Below are 22,801 nucleotides of genomic sequence, written 5' to 3'. Positions count from 1 at the left end.
ATCGGCTAGCTGGAACTCCATTTTGCCAGGTGGGGACCCAGATAAAATCAAGGAAAGATGCTAGGACGTGGGTACAATACTGGGTCAACACAGGCCTCTACACACTCTACAGGCTAGACAGTGGGGGTCAATTGAGCGAGCTTGTAGGCACGATAGGTGTCCAGTCTAATTGCAGGGCACCCTGTCCCACTGGAGGGTGCTGTATAGTCACAGGTCCTGGATCCCACCGCTCGCCACCAAATGTAAGAACTGTGGTCACCAGTTCCCCAGGGGTAGCATGGCACGAGCAGGTAGGCACCCGAAAGCTCAGGTGTTAAGTGACTACACAGCACACGCATCCACCGAGACAATAAGTGCACGCAAGGACTTAGACCACACCAGATACGTTTGATTCAAATCGATAAGTTTTTATATAGGCTTGAAATCAAGGCAATTAATGTTCACAGTAGCAATAACTCTTTGGCATATTTCATTGAGGGGAAGCAGAGGTTTCAATATTCTCTTAAAAACATTTCATCAACACATTTCCTTAAAGGTGTGACATTTCATTACTTTAGCAAGGACCTTCCTTCGTGTCAGGAATCAGCATAACAATAAACAAGAGTAAAGCATTTCATCAGAGGAGAAAAGGGTGCAGTAATCAATCTAGCATGACTCCCTAACCCTTGCGTAAAGGGAAATCAAGTGTCACTACTATAGCATCAACCAGTTCATTAGGTGAGACTAGAACATTTCATCGAACATATGTAGGGCAATTCAACAAGACTAGTAAAAGTCAGTGCCTAAAGTATATCAGGCATCTCCTTGGTAAAGGATAAACAATTCCCTAATTAGGGATCAACATTTCATTACACAGGGTTACACACTCCTTGAGTGAACAGGGAGAGTTCCTTTAATACTTCATTCAGCAGGAAGGAAACAGTTTCACCTTGCCAGACTATTCACTCCCGCAGGCCACATTAATATTTCCACACTCGGGGCCAGGGCCCCTTGGGTCGGCACCTACAGTACTCCAAATGACTTACAGGGCTCAGGCCCAGTTCCCAATGTCTCGGGGGTGCCACAGGCCCCACAACAGTTTCCTGGGGGTTAACTTTGGTCTTCGGCCCTTCGAGGCCCTTGCGTCGGCTTCCGGGGCTGGAGAGAGGGCTTGTACTCTTTCCAGAGCCCTGCGGTGTTCTTTGCGGCGTGGGGCCGGATGCGGGGCTTCTCGGGCGGTGTGACCAATCAGAGGTCTGGCTTGAAGGGGGCGCAGCCCGGCGGCCAATCACACTGCCGCAGGGTGGGGCGCAGCCAGTGACGCGGCCGGGCACCCCGTCACATGGCAGGGGTGGAGATGGCTTCTAGGCCTAGCGGGGGGCCTACTGTATCGCGTGTGTCGGCCCTCTCCTCAGCTATCCCTCCGATGTCGGACACGGCCCGCAGCAACCAGACGGCGGCCCTCTCCTGGCATAAGGGGGCCGCCAGGGCAGAAGACGGCAATGTCAGCGCTCCGCCGGGCGCCGCAGACAGTCCGGGGTGCAGCGGTGACTGAGGGAAGGCAGCGCCTGACAGGGCGACAGCGGTAAGTGCACAAACGGCGCTTGTGGGTGGCAAAGCGCAAGAAGCCTCGGCTCTGGGGCGTGGAGTTGAGCAGTGCTGGGCAGATATAGCGCTTCGTAAGTCTAGCGCTTCTGGGCCTCCAGAACCTCGAGGATCACAGCGCACTCAGGGGCATGAAGGTCTCTAGGACTTCGGTACTTCTCACAGGCACAGTGGGGGGAAAAGTTGGCACCTCGTGGAGGCCGCGCTCTGGGCCACAATCACAGCGCTAGCTTGCACACAGCAGTTCTTGGGACCACAGCCGGTCTATTCAGTGCAGCGCTCTACAGGGGCCACAGCAGGCAGTCCTGCCAAGAGTCACGCATCAGGTGTGACTCTCACGCAATTCAGTGCGGTGTTCCACATCACCGCACCGAAATGCAATGTCACGCAATTTTAGAAACTCGTGTTGACTTGTATGCGAGCTCTGCTGCTCCCCAGCGCTGCACTGCAGACTCACTTGCCAGCAGAGCGGACTCCGATAGTAAACAGTTAAATCTGTCTCCCTCGCTCTGAAAGTCAGTGGGTGTTACAATTTCTGCAACTGCCCTTGCTAATTCCAAGACCTGGTGCCGTGCGCCCGTGTCGCAGCACGGCGCTGCTGTCAATCACTACACTGACTCAATCTCTGTCGAAGACTCGTGGGCCCTACTGACCCCTCACAGCTCAGCAGAGGTTGCTACTGGCTGGTGTTGCGCCATGGGATGGATTATAATGATCGGTGACCTCATCACGTCCACCTGCACAGGAAGTGGTCCCTGTTCGTTAGAGTGGCGGGGGGCTCAACAGAGATAGTCCGTGTCAGTGACTAGTCGAGTGCCTGCTGCCTCAGCCTGCGCATACTTTTAGCGGCCGGGCGGGGACGAGACCGTAAGACAGCATCATCGACTCACCTGCAGTGACACACTGCCTGTCAGTCTTTGCAATGGGCCCGCGCATCAGGCAGATCGTGATCCTCCTCCAGATGATTGCGGGAGAGTCACGGCCGCTATACCGCCAGCAGGGTGAGACAGACCGAGAGAGATAGAAGTAAGTAATAAATGGGCAGGCAGCCACCACGAACGTAGGTTGTAGTCATGTGTTGTGAAGTTGTTGTCAGACACAGTCTCAGGCAGGGCTGGTCTGTCTAGTAATCCTTCGGAGGTTTATCTGCAAGAAAAGATGATGTTGATGATCTGATTTCAGACTCTGCAGGCCGCAGGGGAGGGCTGCTCTGTCTCGTGACACCTTCGGTTTTTCAGTGGGCTGCTCCACCTCATTGAAAGCACTTAGTTTAGTAGTACGACTTGGCCAGGCAGCCTGCTGCCACTCAGCACTGACCAATTTGTAGTGTGCGTTGTACGTTTTTGTTGTCGCACACTGGCACACACAGCGTGGAGCCGAACGTACGCACTGCAAGATCTTTAATTTCAGACACAGTTGCAGGCAGGGCTGCTCTGTCCCGTCATCTTTCTGAGGTCGGCTTATCTGCAAGATCTGATTTCAGAAGACCGTTGTAAATCTGCAGGCCGCAGGACTGCTGTCTCTCATGACACACCTTCTGCGGTTTTTAATTGCTTGGGCTCCACCTCATTGAAAGCACTTAGTAGTAAGTACTTATTTGCCAGGCAGCGTGCTGCCACTGACTTTGTAGTGCGCTGTTGTAACTTACTTGTTGTCACACTGTGACACAGTTGCTCCTCAGCAGCCCAGCAGCACACCAGTTGTTCCTGTGCAGCGGTTGCTAAGCCACACAATCTTGCCCGGCTGGTGTTTTCTGCGGCGGGAGACTTTGCAGCGAGGTGCTGCCCGTACAATTGGTGCTCCTTGAGTCACCTCACAAAGTAAATTGTGCCTCAGTGATGAATCTCTGTTTTCTTCAAAATGTGCTTTACATTTTATGAATAGCGCTAGCAACCCCGCCAGTGCTGCTCGTCCAATTACTTTCAGCGCCAGCAACGTTAATTCAGCACAGTTCACAAGGTCAGTGTCTGTGTAGTAGCTGTGACAGCCCATAACGTCTGAACACAAATGTGTGCAGGGGCCTCCCTGTGCATATGGGCAGTGTGCGGGCTCTGCATTCACATTACGATATGCTATGCAAGTTATTTCATAACTTGTTGCAGAGGCCTGCTTGGGATTTTGTTTAGAAGGGGCACTAGCGGATTTAAACCCAAAACCCTTCCATTTGCTGATCCTACCTGCAAACTGATAGTTTCTTTCTACGATTCCACGCTTCTCAAAGGGTGAGATGGAGGATTACAATTTCATATCTACCGCTGCACTATCATACTGAAGATTAAAAGTATTGTTATGTTATATATCTTGTTTCGATAGCGCTTATGGTGCCTTATGGCTACCTCATTGTACAAAGTCAATTAAATATTAATGAATTCGGTGTGGCGCAGCTTTATAGGTGTTATTTTGGACAGCACAGCTTCTGATCTCCACAATTGCGTTTTTGTCTAAACGTTTACATTTTTAGCTGTTTCTTTAGCGATTATGGCATCTTGAGGTCACCTAAAAGTGCTGGAGAGTTCCGGAGCTAGTATTTATGTTACACCCATGCTGCCATCCTTACGTGAGGGTGCACGTGCCCTGCTCTCCACATCCGGCCTAAGCAGCATTTTGCTTGTAAGACCTGAGCGCTTTTGTTTTTATAAATGACAAAAACCTTTTCTGAAAAGCAGCGTGAAAATGCAAAAGGGAGAAATGGTCCATTAGGGGGAAAAAAGCACACTTTGACTAGTTACAGTTCACATTTAATGGTTCTAAAAATTATTTATTTTATTACCACGATTGATCATCTGTGTGACATTTATATCTCCATGGAGTTTTAAAAGATAAGCCTGTTGCTAGCCTGAAATATAAATGGCTCCTCTAGGATCCCCTCCCTGTAGCCATCATCTTAGAAAGTGACTTTGCATATCAGGGTTTTCGCAACAGCTTGAAAGTCTTTCCAAAGCCTATTATTGTTGTAGAGGGCATATTTTCTGGTATTTAGCTTTTTCCATGGATTTAAGTGCTTAGTTTTATTCAGGGGAAACATGTCTCTGAGAACTGCAGTCACGCCGTCTGTCTCTGGTTAGTGCCCTTTCATTTGTGGTGCTATGCTACAGTTTTAAGACCTTCTTAAAGTTTATTGTTGCTCAGATTGGTGTAATTTCTGATATTTATCTGTTTCCCTCGTCGTCATTGCTTGATGTTGCTCGCGAGAAAGTGTCACTCAGACATTGAAATGTCACTCATAATTACACTGACATCATGAAAATGTCACACATAGCAATCTGAAACCTTGGCAGCTATGAGCAGGGGAGTGCTGGGTAGGCAGCCAGTCAATTCAGGCAGTTCACACAGGACAGGCAGTTGGTGCGGGACAGCGCAGGGGCCCAGGTGGATGCGCAGGGCACAGAGATGGCAAGGCCCAATACCTGGTCGAACCTCCAGCAGTCCTGCGGCAGTAAAGTCCCTTCTTGGGGGCCCTTCTGTTACAGCAGAATCTTGGTTGCTTGGTTGGGGGGGGGGGGGGGGTGAGTTGAGTTGGAGGCTTGTCTGTAGGTCACTTCAGGTGGTCCCTGGGTTCCCCTCCCGCCGGGCCAGATCAGTGGGCTAGTCCAGGGTTCCTCACACTACTTGGAAGGCAGCACCTAAGCCCTGTCACTCCCAGTGGCATAGGCCCCTGGCTAGGCCCTAACGCCTAAATCTCCTGCGAAGGGTCCCCCAGGTCAGTGATGCCCCAACTGACTAGAAAGTTTCCCTCCCTTTCCTTATATAGCGTCAGTTGGCAGTGGCAGTTGGTGTCACCTGCCCTGTTCTGGAAGGTTCCAGGAGCTTCCCTCATTCTAGCTATGGGCAGGCTGGCAGGCTGGTATTGCAACATTGTTTAAGGGTTCCATCCAGCTCCTGGCTACTAAAGTGTGCCTAAAAAGATCATGCTGCAGTAGTAGGGGTCAGTGGCAGCCATGTTGGGGGAAGAGAGCACCTGCACCCTGGCATTGATTAGCAATGGGAGGGTGCCCAAAGTCCTAAGTCCAACAAAAAGTAGGTGGGAAAAATGAGGCAAAAGCGAAAAAAATAGGGAAGACCACCCTAGGGCTGACAGGTCTAACACCTCCCTAAAAGGGTTTCTGTAATCCTTCCATTCATCAGGCTCAACACTTCTGTCCACAACATGAATTTTCTACTCACCTGATCTTCCATAGTTTCACCCTTCCATCCAATGATCTACTCAACCTCCTATCGACACCTCCAATCAATTAAATATCTGCCCATCAATCCCCCTTTCACTCATCCATTTGCCCTACCATCAAACCATTTATCTTTCCACCAATACATCTATTCATCCATCCATCCATCCATCCATCCATCCATCCATCCTTCTATCCTGGTTTTCACTTTTCCTTCCTTGAGGCTTCATTGTTTCCACGGTTTTCTTTACCACCTTTGTTTATCCATCTTTCTTTTCCTCCTTTCCATGTTTTTTCCTTAATTACATTTCTCTTTCCAGTTTACTTTTTCCCTTTGCATCATTTTCCTTTGCACCCTATTTCCATTATATCTCTTTGACTTGCATATGCTCATCTACCAACCTTGTCTGCAACGGTCATCTTTGCCTTCAGAATTGAGTTATCTGTGAACTTTTGTCTGCCAACAGGCAAGCAGAGACCATTTAATACGAAAACAAGATTTTAGAAAGATCTTGTTTTTCGGCTCAGAAATGTGTTTTCCTATATTGCAAGTGGATGCCGCAAAAATAAAAAAAGAACAAGGAATCACGTCTGCCCAAATATGACAGTGATATGCCTCCAATAAAAAAAGTAACTGAAAAATAAAATAAACCATTGCTTACAATTTCAATAGAAAAGAGTGTGTGCTTCTTTGCAGGCAAGTGTACTTAGAACAGGGGCACAAGCTAATTTTGGCTAGGGGTGGCAGAAAAATTCGGCCCGCCTGCGCTGTTGCTCACTCCATATTTTGCTTGGAATGCGGAGTTGCCCCAAAACTCCATCAATTGTCGCACGGCGGAGTTTTTTTCCTGAGTGTGGCTTGCCAACGTTAAGTTGGTGAACCAGAATTTGTGTCCCCCAGCGTGATTTTCAGGCACGAGAATGCCTCCTGGTGAAATTTTTCGTTGTAAGCGGTTGCAGCAGGTTGCGACCATTTACACTGAGAAAGCCGTCGCTCAAGTAGGAAATCTTCTTGAGCAGCAGTAAGAAGCCGCGGCCCCTGGCATCCCACTTGGTGCCATTCTTGCTGAACAAGCTCCTGTCGCTAAAAGTCAGCGTGGCATGCCAATTCTGCCCGCTCACAGAACTCCGCAGAATCTCATTAAGTACTTATGTAACAATGCGAGTTCCGCCCACTCCGAATTTTAATGCACATCAGAAAAACAGCATTCTTATTAGCGCACAAAAATGAAAAAGTTATTAGTGGCTTTGAATCACTGGAAAATAAACAAGGTTTAAATACAATACAAGGATAAAAAAAAATGCAAACATAAAAAATTATAATGGAAAGAAAAACACACTGGTAAATTAAAGTATTGGGCCCAACAGCACTGGAACCAACATGCCCAACGTTTTAGGTGGATATGCACATTTGGTCAGAAAAACATTCCATCCCTCTCACAGCAAGGGAGACAATGTAGGTGGCTGACCCACGGTCTCATGCTGTGGTAGCCGGAAGCAAAATGTGAACGACAGCTGAACAAATCAATGGCTGAAAAGGCCTAATCAAAGCCCCTATAAGCAATTTCTTTCATTCACGATTTAATTACATGAAGTTTTCGAACCAACTAAAAGTCCTACATCACACCAAAAAAGGTTGTTTTAATTCGTTTTTGGAACTGGGGAAAACGGAAAACTGACCCACAGAGAAAGACATATAATATACCAGCACAAACGTGTTCTTCCACCATTTGGTTTCTAAAAACATTTTTTCCAGAAGGCTACAAATCACGCTCAGCTAAATTAAAATGGCAAATGGTACAACCTAATCATCGCTTACCTCTAGCTTGGCATCCAAGTCTGCGTCAGAAGAGACCACGTGTTCATCTTCTTTCTTCCCTGTGACCTTAATGAGGGTCTGCTTTGTTTTCCAATATTTCTGTTGCATTTTGTTAACCACAGACTTTTCCTGATTTGGAGCATAATTACTGAAACTTAATTTAAAAAAAACACATTAGATTTAAAAAAAATATTCGGGGATAGCTATTTTTCAAATACATTCAAGTTAACCACTGCCATATTTTAAACATAAATCAGGCGCAGAGACAAGTTATTAAATTAAGGATGCCATTTCCCACAAATAAAAGGTATTTTTGCAACCTTAATCGTAAACCGTCAGGACCAGGAAAGCAATTGTCAGACTCAGTTTACAAACCTCTCATATTGAAGACCATCACACAGCATGGGAATCTAGGAATCCAGTGGGACAATCGCAGCTTCAGCTTTGAAATAGGTACGATTGATCAGCCCATTTTATGTCAACTTCAGCGCCTCAAGAAACCCTAGGCTTCATCCCTGCCGAAAACTATCCAACTGTTGCTGGTAGTCTAACTAAAGATTACACAATAGGATAACTGCAAGAAATTCCGAACAGTCTCCTCTCGCTTAAGAAAGCTACAGTGGCCACCTCTGAAAGCAGAATAAACCAATGCTCATTATCATTAGTGCCCCATTTTTGTGGGAAACAAGTGCAATACACCTATTTACAATTATTTCATGCAACGCAACAAGGGACCTTGCTGCGGTGCGCAATAAGGAGAGCAGAATTGTTTTATATTTAAGAAGATACAGAGCATTTTTGCTCTCGCCTTCCTCTGGTGCACTGTGTGCTTCATAGCGCCAACGCAGGCACCCTTGCACTATAGTGCAAGAGTGTTTGTATTATGAGCAGGATTGTTTTTGTGCAGCAAGGCACAACTTCCTGCACAGAAATATTCCTTGGAGGCAATCCCTCTTTCTATGTGTGTTGCAGAATGCAGCGCGTGTAGAAAGAGGACATAACGAAGAGAAAGAATGATTGCTCTTCAGTGCGCCTCTGTGTGGTAGGCTCACCATTTTGGTGCAATCCCAGGTTTACAAGTGTCTCTAAATCTGTGATTGTGTCAAATTTCATGGTTGGCTGTAAGGCAATGCATGATCCACCCATGGACCGCCTACACAACATAATGTATCTAAACACAGAGCAAACCACTGCATTGTGTTCCTTTTTTTTACGAAGTTATGTAAGGCAGCACAAATTGCCACTTCTGTGGATTTGTAAATCCCAGTTATGGACTTGCAATGACTTGCGTCACACAAGGACAACGCAAGTCCTTAGTACATCTGGACCTAAAGTCTCTCCAATCACCTGCATTCGTGTTTGTGCATAACATCAGTTGACAAAATTACAAAAGGTTAGCAGAAATTATATCACACTCTTTAGTTTAATAACATAGTAGTGACATATGACCTTTTCCATCTGAATCCTTCCAGGAAGTCATGTCACATGACAATAATCTTGATGGCATCACAATAATTAACATAGCTGAAGTTCCAAAATAATGGCATGAGTACTAGAACACAGAAAAATGCCGATTTTAGATATCATCTCTATTTTGGTGTCAACAGGACATGCCAAGCCAACATTTACCGGACTTTTAGAGGGAAAGCAAAGCAAGCGAGTCGCACTTCTTCTGGGAAAGGATCTGGGGCCTCTACCCCAAGATAATATTGAAAAACAATTGGTCTAATACTGCATTTTAAAACATGTTTCATAGAAATATACTAAAAACCTGAAAGTCCTCACACGTTTAACCCATTTAAAACAAGCATTTGCAATGCAATGGTCTCGGCATCATTAAAGGTAGAGCAATTGGCATTGCTCATGACATTTCTTTTTTTTCTTTAAATCATAAATAAATGGCATTGTCATTTACATTGCCAATACACACCACTCTGCACCTGCACTCACTGCTCTGCACACTCACTACTCTGCACACTCACTACTCTGCACACTCACTACTCTGCACACTCACTACTCTGCACTCACTACTCTGCGCACTCACTACTCTGCACTCACTACTCTGCACTCTGCACTCACTACTCTGCACTCACTACTCTGCACTCTGCACTCACTACTCTGCACTCACTACTCTGCACTCTGCACTCACTACTCTGCACTCACTACTCTGCACTCACTACTCTGCGCACTCTGCACTCACTACTCTGCACTCACTACTCTGCACTCACTACTCTGCACTCACTACTCTGCACTCACTACTCTGCACTCACTACTCTGCACTCACTACTCTGCACTCACTACTCTGCACTCTGCACTCACTACTCTGCACTCTGCACTCACTACTCTGCACTCTGCACTCACTACTCTGCACTCTGCACTCACTACTCTGCACTCTGCACTCACTACTCTGCACTCACTACTCTGCACTCACTACTCTGCACTCACTACTCTGCACTCACTACTCTGCACTCACTACTCTGCACTCACTACTCTGCACTCACTACTCTGCACTCACTACTCTGCACTCACTACTCTGCACTCACTACTCTGCACTCACTACTCTGCACTCACTACTCTGCACTCACTACTCTGCACTCACTACTCTGCACTCACTACTCTGCACTCGGCACTCACTACTCTGCACTCTGCACTCACTACTCTGCACTCGGCACTCACTACTCTGCACTCTGCACTCACTACTCTGCACTCTGCACTCACTACTCTGCACTCTGCACTCACTACTCTGCACTCACTACTCTGCACTCACTACTCTGCACTCACTACTCAGCACTCACTACTCTGCACTCACTACTCTGCACTCACTACTCTGCACTCACTACTCTGCACTCACTAGTCTGCACTCACTAGTCTGCACTCACTAGTCTGCACTCACTAGTCTGCACTCTGCACTCACTACTCTGCACTCTGCACTCACTACTCTGCACTCTGCACTCACTAATCTGCACTCTGCACTCACTACTCTGCACTCACTACTCTGCACTCACTACTCTGCACTCACTACTCTGCACTCACTACTCTGCACTCACTACTCTGCACTCACTACTCTGCACTCACTACTCTGCACTCACTACTCTGCACTCACTACTCTGCACTCTGCACTCACTACTCTGCACTCTGCACTCACTACTCTGCACTCTGCACTCACTACTCTGCACTCTGCACTCACTACTCTGCACTCACTACTCTGCACTCTGCACTCACTACTCTGCACTCACTACTCTGCATTACCACTCTGCACTCACTACTCTGCACTCACTACTCTGCACTCACTACTCTGCACTCACTACTCTGCACTCACTACTCTGCACTCACTACTCTGCACTCTGCACTCACTACTCTGCACTCTGCACTCACTACTCTGCACTCTGCACTCACTACTCTGCACTCTGCACTCACTACTCTGCACTCTGCACTCACTACTCTGCACTCACTACTCTGCACTCACTACTCTGCACTCACTACTCTGCACTCACTACTCTGCACTCACTACTCTGCACTCACTGCTCTGCACTCACTGCTCTGCACTCACTGCTCTGGTCTCACTGCTCTGCACTCACTGCTCTGCACTCACTACACTCACTACTCTGCATTACCACTCTGCACTCACTACTCACTACTCTGCATTACCAGTTGGCTTAAGTTCACTTAAGTTATTAAAGATGAGCAAACAGGAAAGGAAATACCTAGGTACTTCTCATGGTGGCAGCGTGGTGGGGACGCTTGATCAGTTTATTCTTAGGGGACCTCTGTACCGAGCATCTGTTGTCTCTGGTCCAGTTATTAAATAGGAGATCTTCCCTAGGGACTATAGCTACAGCTCGCTCGCCAGCTCATCAAGATGTAATCATTATTATACCATCGACTAATATTGAGGTTGGCGTTGAAGTTCCATATCCCCTTGGAACACTAGAGGATTCCCCAAAATCGCCACTGACCCAAAGTAACATTACAGCCAGCGTCTCTACACGTGCATCTGCCACATCCCCAAATAAAAAAACCTCTACCAAATGATTAACTCTGGAACCGGCAGTAAAAAGGAAGCGGGGAGGAGGACCACAAAGGCCTGGTAGAGCCTTGTAGAGCAAAAGTGGCAAGGTCGAACAAAACCCGTGACAGTGTCTCACCCGAGGAGGGCAGTCCTATAATTAATGCCGATTTGGTTGATGGTGATACCAATTATGCAGCGGGAAATGGTATTAACTCGAACTGTGATTTAGAACAGTGGAAGACATTTGAGAGTATTTTAACTACCTTGCTATCTCCTATTACACAAAAACTAACCAAGATAGAGGAATGTTTGGACAATTACGAATCTTTGGTGAGGTCAAGGTTTGTTGTAAAAAGGGATAACATCTGCAATACACACACACTTGGATCGACAAGCTTTTATACCCAACGAGCTGCAAGCGAAACCTAACGTGGGGCGGGACTGAGAAAACGAAACCTATCGTGGGGCGGGACTTCCGTTTTGTGAAGCCCGCGCCCACGGAGTGCCTGGAGGAGCACCGAGGGAGAGCCCCGCGGTCGGAGGGCCTTTGACCGGTGAGCGGAGCGGAGGGGGGGGGGGGGGGGGGGGGGAGAGAGAATGCCTGTATGTCTGCGTGTCCGGAGGGCCTTTGACCGGTGAGCGGAGCGGGGGGGGGGGGAGAGAATGCCTGTATGTCTGCGTGTGTGTGTGCGCGACGGCGGAGGGGTGGGGGGCGGGGTGCGACGGCGGAGGGGAGGGGTGCGACAACGGAGGGGTGGGGGGGGATGCTCGGTGCACGTGTGTGTGTGTGTGTGTATGCATGCGACGCTGGGTTCGCTGTATGTGTGGGTGCGTGCGTGCATGAGCGCTCGTGTGTGTCTGTCGCTGTTTCTGCGCATGCGCGTGTGGTGTAGCTGCTTCCCAGGAGACAGCAGCTGAGCGCGTTCGCGAGCGCGTGGCCAGCGGAAATCGCCTCCTTGAGGCAATGCGCGTGACCAAGGCTGTCTCCTGGGAAGCATCGTCCCTGACATAAGATCTCGGCGGAGACGCGCTTACGCGCGTCTTTTAGCCGAGACCTAAAAATGTCCTCTGGGTGCCTCCAACCGTTTGTAATCAGTGCCCCTTTAACCTCAACATTACATGCAATATGAAAGTCCCACATTTTGCCATTACTGTCGTGTATATACTATGTGTGATCCTTATGTCAAAAGTTACCTCTAGTAGGTCATGAACATCTTAGCATGGATACCCCTATCATAGGCTACTGTTGTCCTTCCTTATGAAACGAATGTAATCCAATGTGCCAATATTTTTCCACAGATGCCCCACATGAAGATTTACCTTCAATGTGTCTGAGGCAGCATTCTGACATGCATACCAATATGTGCAATTATTACCTCCAGTGTGGTAATGTTTGCATTTTGCTATAGATGCCTCTACAAGTCAATTACTACTTTGAGTAGGTCAGGTCAAATGGCAACCTCACAACTTAACAGATTCTCACTCCCACTCATTCATTTTCACTCACTCACACAAAGGACCTAATTACGACTTTTGGTAGTGCAGGGGGAGTGGTCTGGCAGGATGCTTGTTTCCGGTCCAGGGAAGACATGGCTTGGCAGTTCGGCCTGGACTGTTCCCATGAGGCACAGGGTCAGACTGATTTGCATATGGCCATGTCTGAACTGGGGTGGCTGAGTGAGCAAAAGAATGGTGATGGATTAAACCCAGATCAGTTGACTGGGGGTGAGTGTTTGATTGGCTCAAACGCTCCGTCCATCATCCCCTTTTGTATTGCTATGCTGAAGCAGGACACCTCTCTAGGTGTGTGAGGGCCCTTTCTCCTTATAGGAGTTCTCCCCCCACTTCTGCCTACCATCCTTTCTTTACCTGGAGTACCCCGTCCTGCCCCTTCCTTCTCCCTGTGTGACCTCTTAACCCTCCTCCTTCGGAACTGCATACGCTGTTTGACCTCTACATCTTGGGGCATGTATGCTGGACCTTCTAAACGCCCCTGTTCCTTCTGTGGGAACCGTTAATTAAAGGAGTCATACTGCTAGAGGGAAACAATAATCAAGGATAAAAGAAAAGCTACACAGATAGAGGCACACCGTTTAATATAAAATTACCCATTCTTTGGAGAACAATGTTTGCTAGGCTGGATGAAGTCAGGGGGTGTACATTATAGAAGTAAATGATTTGGCCAAAACAGGCCTTTGGTTAGGAGAAGAGGCTTTTTGAACTTCAGCCGGAATAATATTCTATCCGGTATAATTCCCATTGGGCAGGTGCTAGCCAGTTTCTAAAATAAGGTCGGCCTTCAGTTCGGACATGTCCTTCTAAATCTCTCTTGACTAACCAACATTATAAAGATACATTGTGGTCACAGGAGCCATCTGGTGAAAGAAAGCATCTTTATACAATAAAACACAAAATTCCTTGAGTTCAATTGCCCCCAAGAATAACCCATCTGGGTTAAGGAGTTCCTTGTGCATTTTACTTTGGCTGAAATTGTAAAGTTTTCTCATCTGATAACTTTAAATCGTACAGTTTACACTTAATATACAGGAAAACTCTTTACTTTGGCCACTAGAATTCTCTTAAAATCGGCTTTAAATTTAGTTAGTCCCCTATGGGCTTCTTCATCGTTTGTGCCCTTTATTATCATTGTTTCTCCTAAGAGTAACACAGCTAACTGTGGTTTTCCTGACAAAGGCCTTAGCTAAATTAATGTTTTAATGTATCCAGTCCCTGCTTAATGAAGTTAAGATAAACTGAGTCTTCCAATAAACATTTCTGAAAAGACCTGCGTTTTCGGTCTAATTAAAATTGGATTTCAAGAAGCAACAGGGAACTGTTGGACCATAGCTTGTGACAGATTTAGATTTCAGTTAGGCAAAGCAAACATCTGACGCCAATGTTAAGTCTACAGTTGCAAAGTGAAAGTATGGTGCAGAGAGATTTGTACCAAGACACCTGGCCACACAAACCTCATCAGTTATCCTGTAGACCAAATTCCTTCACAACGAGATATACAATCTGGTGGCATCTGGTTATTGTCATTAAGGAACATATTTTGAAAGTATCAACACTATCAACTTAAAATCCTTGCACAACAAAAAGGATCCTTCCCATTCTGCTAATCAAGCAGGGTATCTTTCAATGTGGACTGGTGAGTAATAGTGGGGTAGAAATTGAGACGATAAAGCAATCATTGCCATCCTTGAAGATTAATAACCCATCCCATCGTCGGATCTGAGATACTTCTACCTAGGAGTGGCTCATGAAAGCCATTTAAACCACCATATAATGAGAGTTTGTGTGAAGGTAATCACAGAAGAAAATCTATTTTAGAAAACACTGAATCTTTATACAACGAATGGATACCATGTAGATATCAGACATATTTCTCTAGTATCATGCTACATACCTATTGTCATTTGTCAGTGTCGTACATAACATTGATGTAAAGACAAAAAAAAAAAATCAGACAACCACTTTTACTGGCAATCTGCACACAACACTGCTGGTTTGTCAAAATTGCAGAATCATAATCTATTTGTTCTTAACACTTTTTAATTTTGTGAGTTTATGCAAGGAAATGTGGGCCCTCTTTAGATTTATAACTACTGGCTGTGTCAGATGACCGGACAAAAACCTTTAAACTAACACCAGAGAATAAATAGGCACTATTTCAGAAACTGGTGGGTGGTTACGAAGAGAACTGTTCCATTATATCAGAATGTTATACTCTTCAACCACGTTAAGTATTGGAGCCAATTAACCAAATACATGTTTGACAATCTCCTCAGGGACTCGAACGCATGTATTTAGACCGCTGTACCCTATCATCAGATATACGTGCTAAGTCTAAAGCAAGGGCAGGATAAAAAGAAAAAACATTTAGTTCAGGGTGAGTGTTATAAATTGATCCAATGCCATTTGCAGAGTGAGCAACAGAATAGCATTAAGATCATGCATTCAGAGTTGGGCAAGTGTTTTTCTTTTTATCCTGAAGCCTGATAACAGTTTACAAGTTTAGGGCTTCTATCTTTACCACGGGTTGTAAAAATGTGATAACGTGACTATAGTTTAAAAACTAGAAGCACTACATCCACAGTTGTTAACAGGGATATCTTCCACTACGAGTCTCCAAGAATGCCAGGCAATGACATTTCTCCATAGGTTCTGCCAGGCAAGCAGTCTTACCCTCATATTCCACCAAGAGCATTTCTATTGATGCAGTGAGGAGATGAGATACAGACAGTGAACTATGGGTGACATTTGGGATTTCCCGCTGCCCGTCCCACTCTCCTTGTCTGTTTTGCCCAACCCTTGACTTCAAACTCTATTGACTCCATACTCAACCTCCTCATGTCTCCCTCCAACCTTCCAAAACTCCTAAGAGAAAACCTTGTCTCAAAGAGTACTCTACCACAACCCTTTGTGCTTCTTCATCTTCTCCTGCCAATTGAGCTTACAGAAAATACCAAGTCTCTCTGTGAACAGTCTCCACAATTCCTCCTGTTATAGCCCTCGCCCCTTCCAACCATCACGAGAAATAGCAGCAATATGCTGCATAGGCTCCGGAGACTAAGTTGCTACCAGGCAGGCCAGCACACCACTGCCCACAGTTGCTGCACTTCAGGAACACAGGATCTGTGTAAATCGGGTGAGACCCTACATTGGTCCTCATGGAACCGTTGCTGAGGAACAGCCACAAATCCACTGGAATAGCAGTTTGCTAAAGCGTAATGAAGATGGCGAGGGAGGGACACAGTTTTGCAGAGCATTGCCTCATTCGATTAACGCTGCCCACCCTGATCTGCATCGAGGAACAGGCATGGCTTCAATACACCTGCTCAGTATGGATGCGTCAGGTGCAGAGCTGGGTGTAGTGGCAGATGCAAGGAAGTCCAAGCAAGGTGAGGTGTACGCAGCCCTATTCTTCCAGGCCAGACAGCTATGAGCAAAACTGCAGGCTGCAACCCAACAGTCACTCACATTTGCAACTGGCAAAACAAAATGAGAACAGGAATTTTAACGAAGAAGCTAATGACCTCCGTTGAAAGTCTGGTGCCACTCGCTCTAGTACCATGTGGAAGCAGCAGAAATACAGGGCAAAAAAACTGGAGGTTTGCAAGTCTGCAGCTTAAATATTTTGTTTTTGACCAGGCTTCAGCAAATGAGGCTCGTCCCTTCCCTCCCACAGCCCCGAGCCATTGGGTTGCTGATGATCTTTCTGCTGCCATGCCACACAGCTTTTGGTCTACGGGTTTACTCCAAGGTGAGCGGGGCACTATCAAACAATCATCCAATGTAATATGTCTTGCAGTTGTGAAATTAGAGCTTTTGGCATTGAAAAGGACAATATTTTATACTTTTGTCTCTTTATTTGAGGTGAGTGATTATATTTGCATAGCGATATTGCCATTTGTATGACTTTGTGGTACTGGACAACCTGGAAATAGGTTATAAGGGAGAGGAGACTTAGTGATATAGTAAGTGAAAAAAAGTAACAAAATAGTTGAAAAAAGCAAATACTTATAGCTAATGCAAGATTAACTAAAGCATGTTAAATGTAAGCAGGAACAACATGGATACTTTAAAGGTTTTGATTACTTAGAGCCAAATGTACTTTACCGCCAGACAGGAACTGCTAGTCCTTAACAAATGTGTCGAACCACTGCAGCGCCCGCGGTCACAAACTGTAGATTCATGCCAAATAAGATGAGCGCTATATTAAAGAAGCGGGAGGGGAAAGTGCACCGCGCTCAGGTCTGATGAGATGCAATTGCCATGCGCGCCCTCTGAAGCATTTGATGAGTTGGGGTGGTGAAGTGCGTAACTGTACCTGCAGCGTAACAAACAAAGCTGCCGACTTGGGCCCTGGGAAACCGGGTTGTAGTCTCGGCATGGAATGTTGTTATATTTCTCAATTTGTGTTTGCCGTTTGCGTGCATGTTAATAAAAGACTCAGCCTATGCAGGGTAAACAAAAAAGTGAATTATGGGCTTGTTTTTTCCTTTTGTTTTTAGAGTCACTTTCAGCATCATCACATGTGTGCTAAAACTAAACAGAACAAACGTAGAGTGTTCTTGAACATCCTGAACTAGCACCAGAGGCTTGCTAGCGCTGCAGGTTTGGCAGTTTGAATTAGAAGTGTTTAGTGAAAGAGTGATGTGAAACTGTCCAAAGAGGGGTCGTCATTCTTTGAAAATGTGTTTATCTGTCCATTTTCCCATCTCATGTTCTCGAGATCCGGGTGATGCAGAGATAACTAGCGTCAAACTAAAAAACACAAAAGTGTCCGGGGAAACATATGTGAACCTCCACAGGTGACTGTTCATCCAATCCCGGCCATAGAAGGAGTAGAGCACCGTAGGGAGTATAGACATGAAGTGTAGTGGACAGACTCAGGTGTGAAAAGGTACGATTTGCATTTGATGCAAGTACTGGGTAAAGCTGTAAGAATATGTTTGCATCACATTAATACTGTCATTAATAAAAAGATTTTTTTTTAAAAAGTGGCTAAGGTAAAGTTTACTGCCTCCCTCCTCCACAAGAAGAAAACCTTCATGCAGACTCTTGTGTCTGCCTTAGAAAGAATTTCATTGGCAAGTGTGGTCTGTGGAAGGGTCCGCATTGATTTGCCTACCTAGCGCTTGCCCTGTGGTGTAACCTCATCTCCTGTTGGGCTGGTGTTTAAAGGTCATCCACTCTAACGTGCCTCTTCCTGAAACTTTAACATGCCAAGTGGTGTTGTATAAGCACTTCCAAGACCCAGCAAGGAAGAGTTGTCTTCCAGCTCCAGTGGGGCGCCCTTTTGACAAAATCTAGGTGAAGTGTTGTAGAAGTTGGGGAGGGCGCGGTTAGGCAGAGCAGGGGTTAATTGTCTGTTTTACAGTTTGCATAGGTTGCCTTTTCTTTTTGCACAGCCATCTGTGTTTGAACCACTTTTTTTGAAGCAGACCATGTGACGCCATTTGTCGAAGTTATGCTCTGGCGATACGCCGGTCAAAAAGGGCCTAAATGTTCTCCCTCTTTGACTTATCAGGGATGGTGCCTGACTCGATGCACATGGAAAGGGTGGGGAGGGAGATGCTGCATTTGTGCGAATGGTGGTGGGAGGGCTCAATGCAAGTCAGGAGGGTGAAAGCAATATTTCATGAGCAGCTAACTTTGAAGCTCCCAGGTGGGCTCCTGTGGTAGCGTAATAACATTTTTAAAAAATGAAGTGGCTCGCACTGAATAAAAAGAAAAAAGGCAGCCATTAGCGGAGCGTGAGCATGGGCAAGATGCACACAGAAAAGGGGGGGGGCTTCTAATGTGAACCAGAAGGTGGAAAGCAATAGAACATTGACCAGGCTGACTTTAAAGCTCGGATGTGAGCACGCTTAAGAAAGTAAAGGCAGCCATCAGCTGAGCAGGAGCGTAGCTAGAGGACACCTAAAAATGTTTTAAAAAGTTCTCACAAATGTAATATATAATATACTGAGTAACAACACATGTAAGAGGGGCAGTCCTCATTTGCATCTCACTCACGAGTGGATCCATCCAAGCAAATACAGCACTACTAGAGGGTTGGGGAATAGCACTGAAAAAAGTGAAGACAAAAATTATATCCGAATGTCCTCACCCGTCTGGGCCCAACCCCCCACGTATTCAGTCTAAAGAATGCACAAGGAGTAAAAGACTCGGAGTACAACTTGAACAGCTAGAACTGGTTGCTAATTGCACTTTTGGCCAAAACCAGTCTGTGACAGCATCAAGAGCCTGAACATTCCACTGCAAAGATAACCATATGTTCCTGGAACATTCTGGTCTGTTGCAAAAAACTGGACGATGAGATCGTAACATTGGAGTAATTGAGATCCTCATCTTTTAGAAAACCTGGGCCCAAACAACTGTCCCTCTGACAGGCTTCATAGAATATCAGAAGCCAGTCACCAAAGATAACAGCTATAGACGCCCGATGGGAGGTCTAACGATCTACACATCATTACCATCATCATCATCATCATCATCTATGCACTGCACGGCTGAGGGGATCCCCCTGAAAGAAGCATGGGTGCAAGCAATGATCTTCAGTACGGCCTACAACAAGGAGCAGCAATCCCTCCTGATCATTAAGGTCTATATAAACCCTAGCAGATCAGGAAAGATGGGCAAACTGAATAGACTGGCCACATCGGTAACGGAGCTCAAGACTAAATTCCACACTCGTCAACATGCTGCTCTGACGATTTCAATACAAATTTGTTGGAAGGCGGGAAATCTAATTAATTGGACATTATCTGCGATATCCCATTGAAAAATTTGCCTGCGAAAACCCACCAGACCAAACTGGCAGAATCCTTCCTGTCAAACTGTGAAGCTCTGGGCCTCAGGCTCGTAAACTGTCTATTGAGAGGAGACACGCCACCTGGCTGAACGGGTGCAACAGAAAAGTCTGCTTCCTATATTGACTTTACATACTATGTTCAGCTGCATTATTTAGACATTTAAACAACTTCTCTATAGGAGAACAGTTTGACAGCAACCATTGACAGCAGCAAATGTTTCCTCATAATACATACCTCGAAATTGGAGAATGCTCCCTCCTCCATCTCCGGCATATACACAGAAAACCTCAAAAGGTTAAAATGGGATGAACAGATCACCTTGTAGGAGAACGCTTGGATTAGAACACAACACTGTTCAATCACATCTCGCCCCATCTCCCCTGAAGAAATGGGTACTTCAGAATTTTCAAAGCACACGCAATGCTCGCACCAAGCCCACCAAGCCTACTGTCAGACCTAAACTAACAAAGACTAAGAAGGCTCTGAAGAATGAAGTGAATAGCAACACGGGTTGTCTTCTACTGCATCCTTCCTCCTAAACTGCAACATTTAACCTAAAAAAAGCTAGTATAAACTTTAGGAAATCAATCTGGCTGTCGAAAAGGAAAAAGAATGAGGATTTTTGGGTTCGACTTCTGCATGCGAGCAAGAAAAAAAATGCTAAACAATTTTAGTCTATGGTCAACCAAATGCTAATCGGAGACAAGAAAGACACCAATGCAAACACACCTGAAACTGCCTAGGTTTCGTTTCCGTCGTCTCATTTTTCTATAGACAAATAGGCGATTTGCCTCCTCCTAAGCCTTGCCTAAACGATCACCCTGTTATCTCAGAAAGCTTAGGAGCCCGAAAGAGTCCTGTAAGTGATCTGCCAAAGAAACGTTCAGGGATTAGCACCTCGAATAACTGTTCAAACTCGAGAGAAGACTGCTGCAGATTCAAACTGGAGAGAATGCAGAAAGATGGGGCTCCCGGACCAAATGGGCTTCCAAATGCCCTATTACATCTGATCCTTCCTTTTGGGCTATGGCAATATCACCACTAGTAGGATCTGGTTTAACAACTAATCACAATCCAGACTCCTGGAGAGGATTGATTATTCAGCCAATCTTCAAAGGGGGAACAAAATCAGAAACTTGCAACTACTACCTTTTAGTGCTCATCGACAACAACACTAAACTCTTTGCCAGCCTTTTGCTCGATGACCTAAAAGCTCGGGATGAAAGAAAGATCATCCCCAGAAACCAGTGTGGCTTCAGAGACAACTGCAGCATGACTGCAAATCTGATGGTACCGGTCTTAATGCACCAAGGCCCCCAGGAGTGAATCTATGCTTTACAACTGCGTGTAGACTTTAAAGCTGCCTTTGACATCATCCCCAGAGCTTCCATTTGGCGCAGACTGTGGGACTGGGGTATAATAGCCAATTTACGTTGTCCAATAGAGCAATTCTACTGAAACACCTGGGTGCGGGTCAAATTAGGGGACCGATCGCACATTAAGAAAGATACCAACACACTTGGGTTTGAAACATAGCTGTGTGCTCGCCTCCTTGTTCTTCAGTCTTTACATCGCTGACCTGTCGGAAGATTTAAAGTCAACTACCACCCTCCCAAATTGGAAGGCCAACATATGCAACACCTGCTCTATGCAGCCAACCTCATGCAGTTAAGTCAAAGCAAAAGAGGCTTTCAGAGTCAACTTTCCAACTTATACTTGTACATAGTCAGGGATAGCCTCAAAATAAACTGCACACAACCAGGACGGTTACCTTTGGAAGGAAATCTGCAAGTTGTGGCAGGTGAGGTAATATAAATTCTATGGTCATGTTGTGTTCCCTAGCGAGTACCCCACCGACTCCATGTACGAGTTAAAAGTGCATGTAACTTCCCTCCTGTATCAGCTATGAAGACGCAAATACATTTGCGTCCAACGTTAACTTGTCCTCTTTCAGACCCACCATGAATGGGTTTGATGGTCCGTTCCTAAGTATGCTATGCCAACGTCTTTTTGAAGTGTACTCCTACGTTTTTCAGCCTGGCTGAAAGTAGGCCCTGAATCTCTGCCACCGAGCCTCTTTTCTGGCTTCTGACTGCGAGGGCCTCTGCCCAAGCAGCCCCCGTACCCGTGAACTCTGACTTACTTCTAGCGCGGCCCTCCGTGCTCAGCTCAGCCTGCTGCCTGCCAAGATTGACTATAACCTTCGAGTTATCTGTTTTCCTCCCCGAAGATACATTCCGGCCTGCTAGCTTCAGTAAACATCCTTCCTCAGCTACAGGGCTAAAGGGCCGACCTGTCTTTATGCAAGTAATTCATAGCCTCTGTTGCCATGCTTCCATGGAAGGCCCCATGCCCCCACGCTTCTCATACAGACACTCAGGCGCTTATACACGCACTCACAGCAAGTATAGAATAGCTTCTGCTCTAGAGACCTTTCTGCCCAGATAGCTTAGTTCCTAAACATCAGATATCGGATATGATAGAAGCACAAGTTGATCTGACATGCCAGACTTCTGTCTCTTTCCGCCAGTGTAAATGTCAAGTCCCCTGCACCCCGTCTATCACACGTCATGCAGCTGCGCGCGCATCCAAGCTTCCGATTTCCGCTGACATTGCAACATTCTGTTAGCACCACCCCTTGGTGCCACCCACTTGCGTCACCTATCAGTGACGTTTCTAGCACACACGCCTAGTTTACGCCTCTTGATGATGTACTAGCACCACGTGTATACTGTTATCTTGTCTTCTCTCAGCTGTTACGCCTCTTACATTGAACATAATGATGTAAATCAAGTATATAAGCTATGTATTGTCAATAAACGACGGCGCGCTCATCTATCCCTTCTGACATCCTGTGTGGTGGTCAGAACATGATATCCTGATTCCTTTATGAGGAATAAAA

At 46.1% G+C, this 22,801-nt stretch overlaps 1 protein-coding gene across 4 annotated transcripts in view; it reads right to left on the bottom strand.

The window, feature by feature from the left end:
- ICA1 (islet cell autoantigen 1) overlaps nucleotides 1-22,801 on the bottom strand; it is a 315,337-nt gene that overhangs the window by 253,207 nt on the left and 39,329 nt on the right. For all 4 annotated transcript variants that reach the window (XM_086941905.1, XM_086941907.1, XM_086941906.1 and 1 more), the window contains exon 2: nucleotides 7,567-7,720. In XM_086941905.1, coding sequence (XP_086798031.1) covers nucleotides 7,567-7,720 — 154 coding nt within the window. The remainder of the gene's footprint in view (nucleotides 1-7,566; nucleotides 7,721-22,801) is intronic.

The sequence above is a fragment of the Lissotriton vulgaris genome, chromosome 10, assembly GCF_964263255.1.
Source record: "Lissotriton vulgaris chromosome 10, aLisVul1.2, whole genome shotgun sequence".
In the NCBI taxonomy this organism is placed as follows: domain Eukaryota; kingdom Metazoa; phylum Chordata; class Amphibia; order Caudata; family Salamandridae; genus Lissotriton; species Lissotriton vulgaris.
The sequence above is the reverse complement of the archived record's forward strand: the minus strand, read 5'-3'. Positions and strand labels throughout refer to the sequence as shown.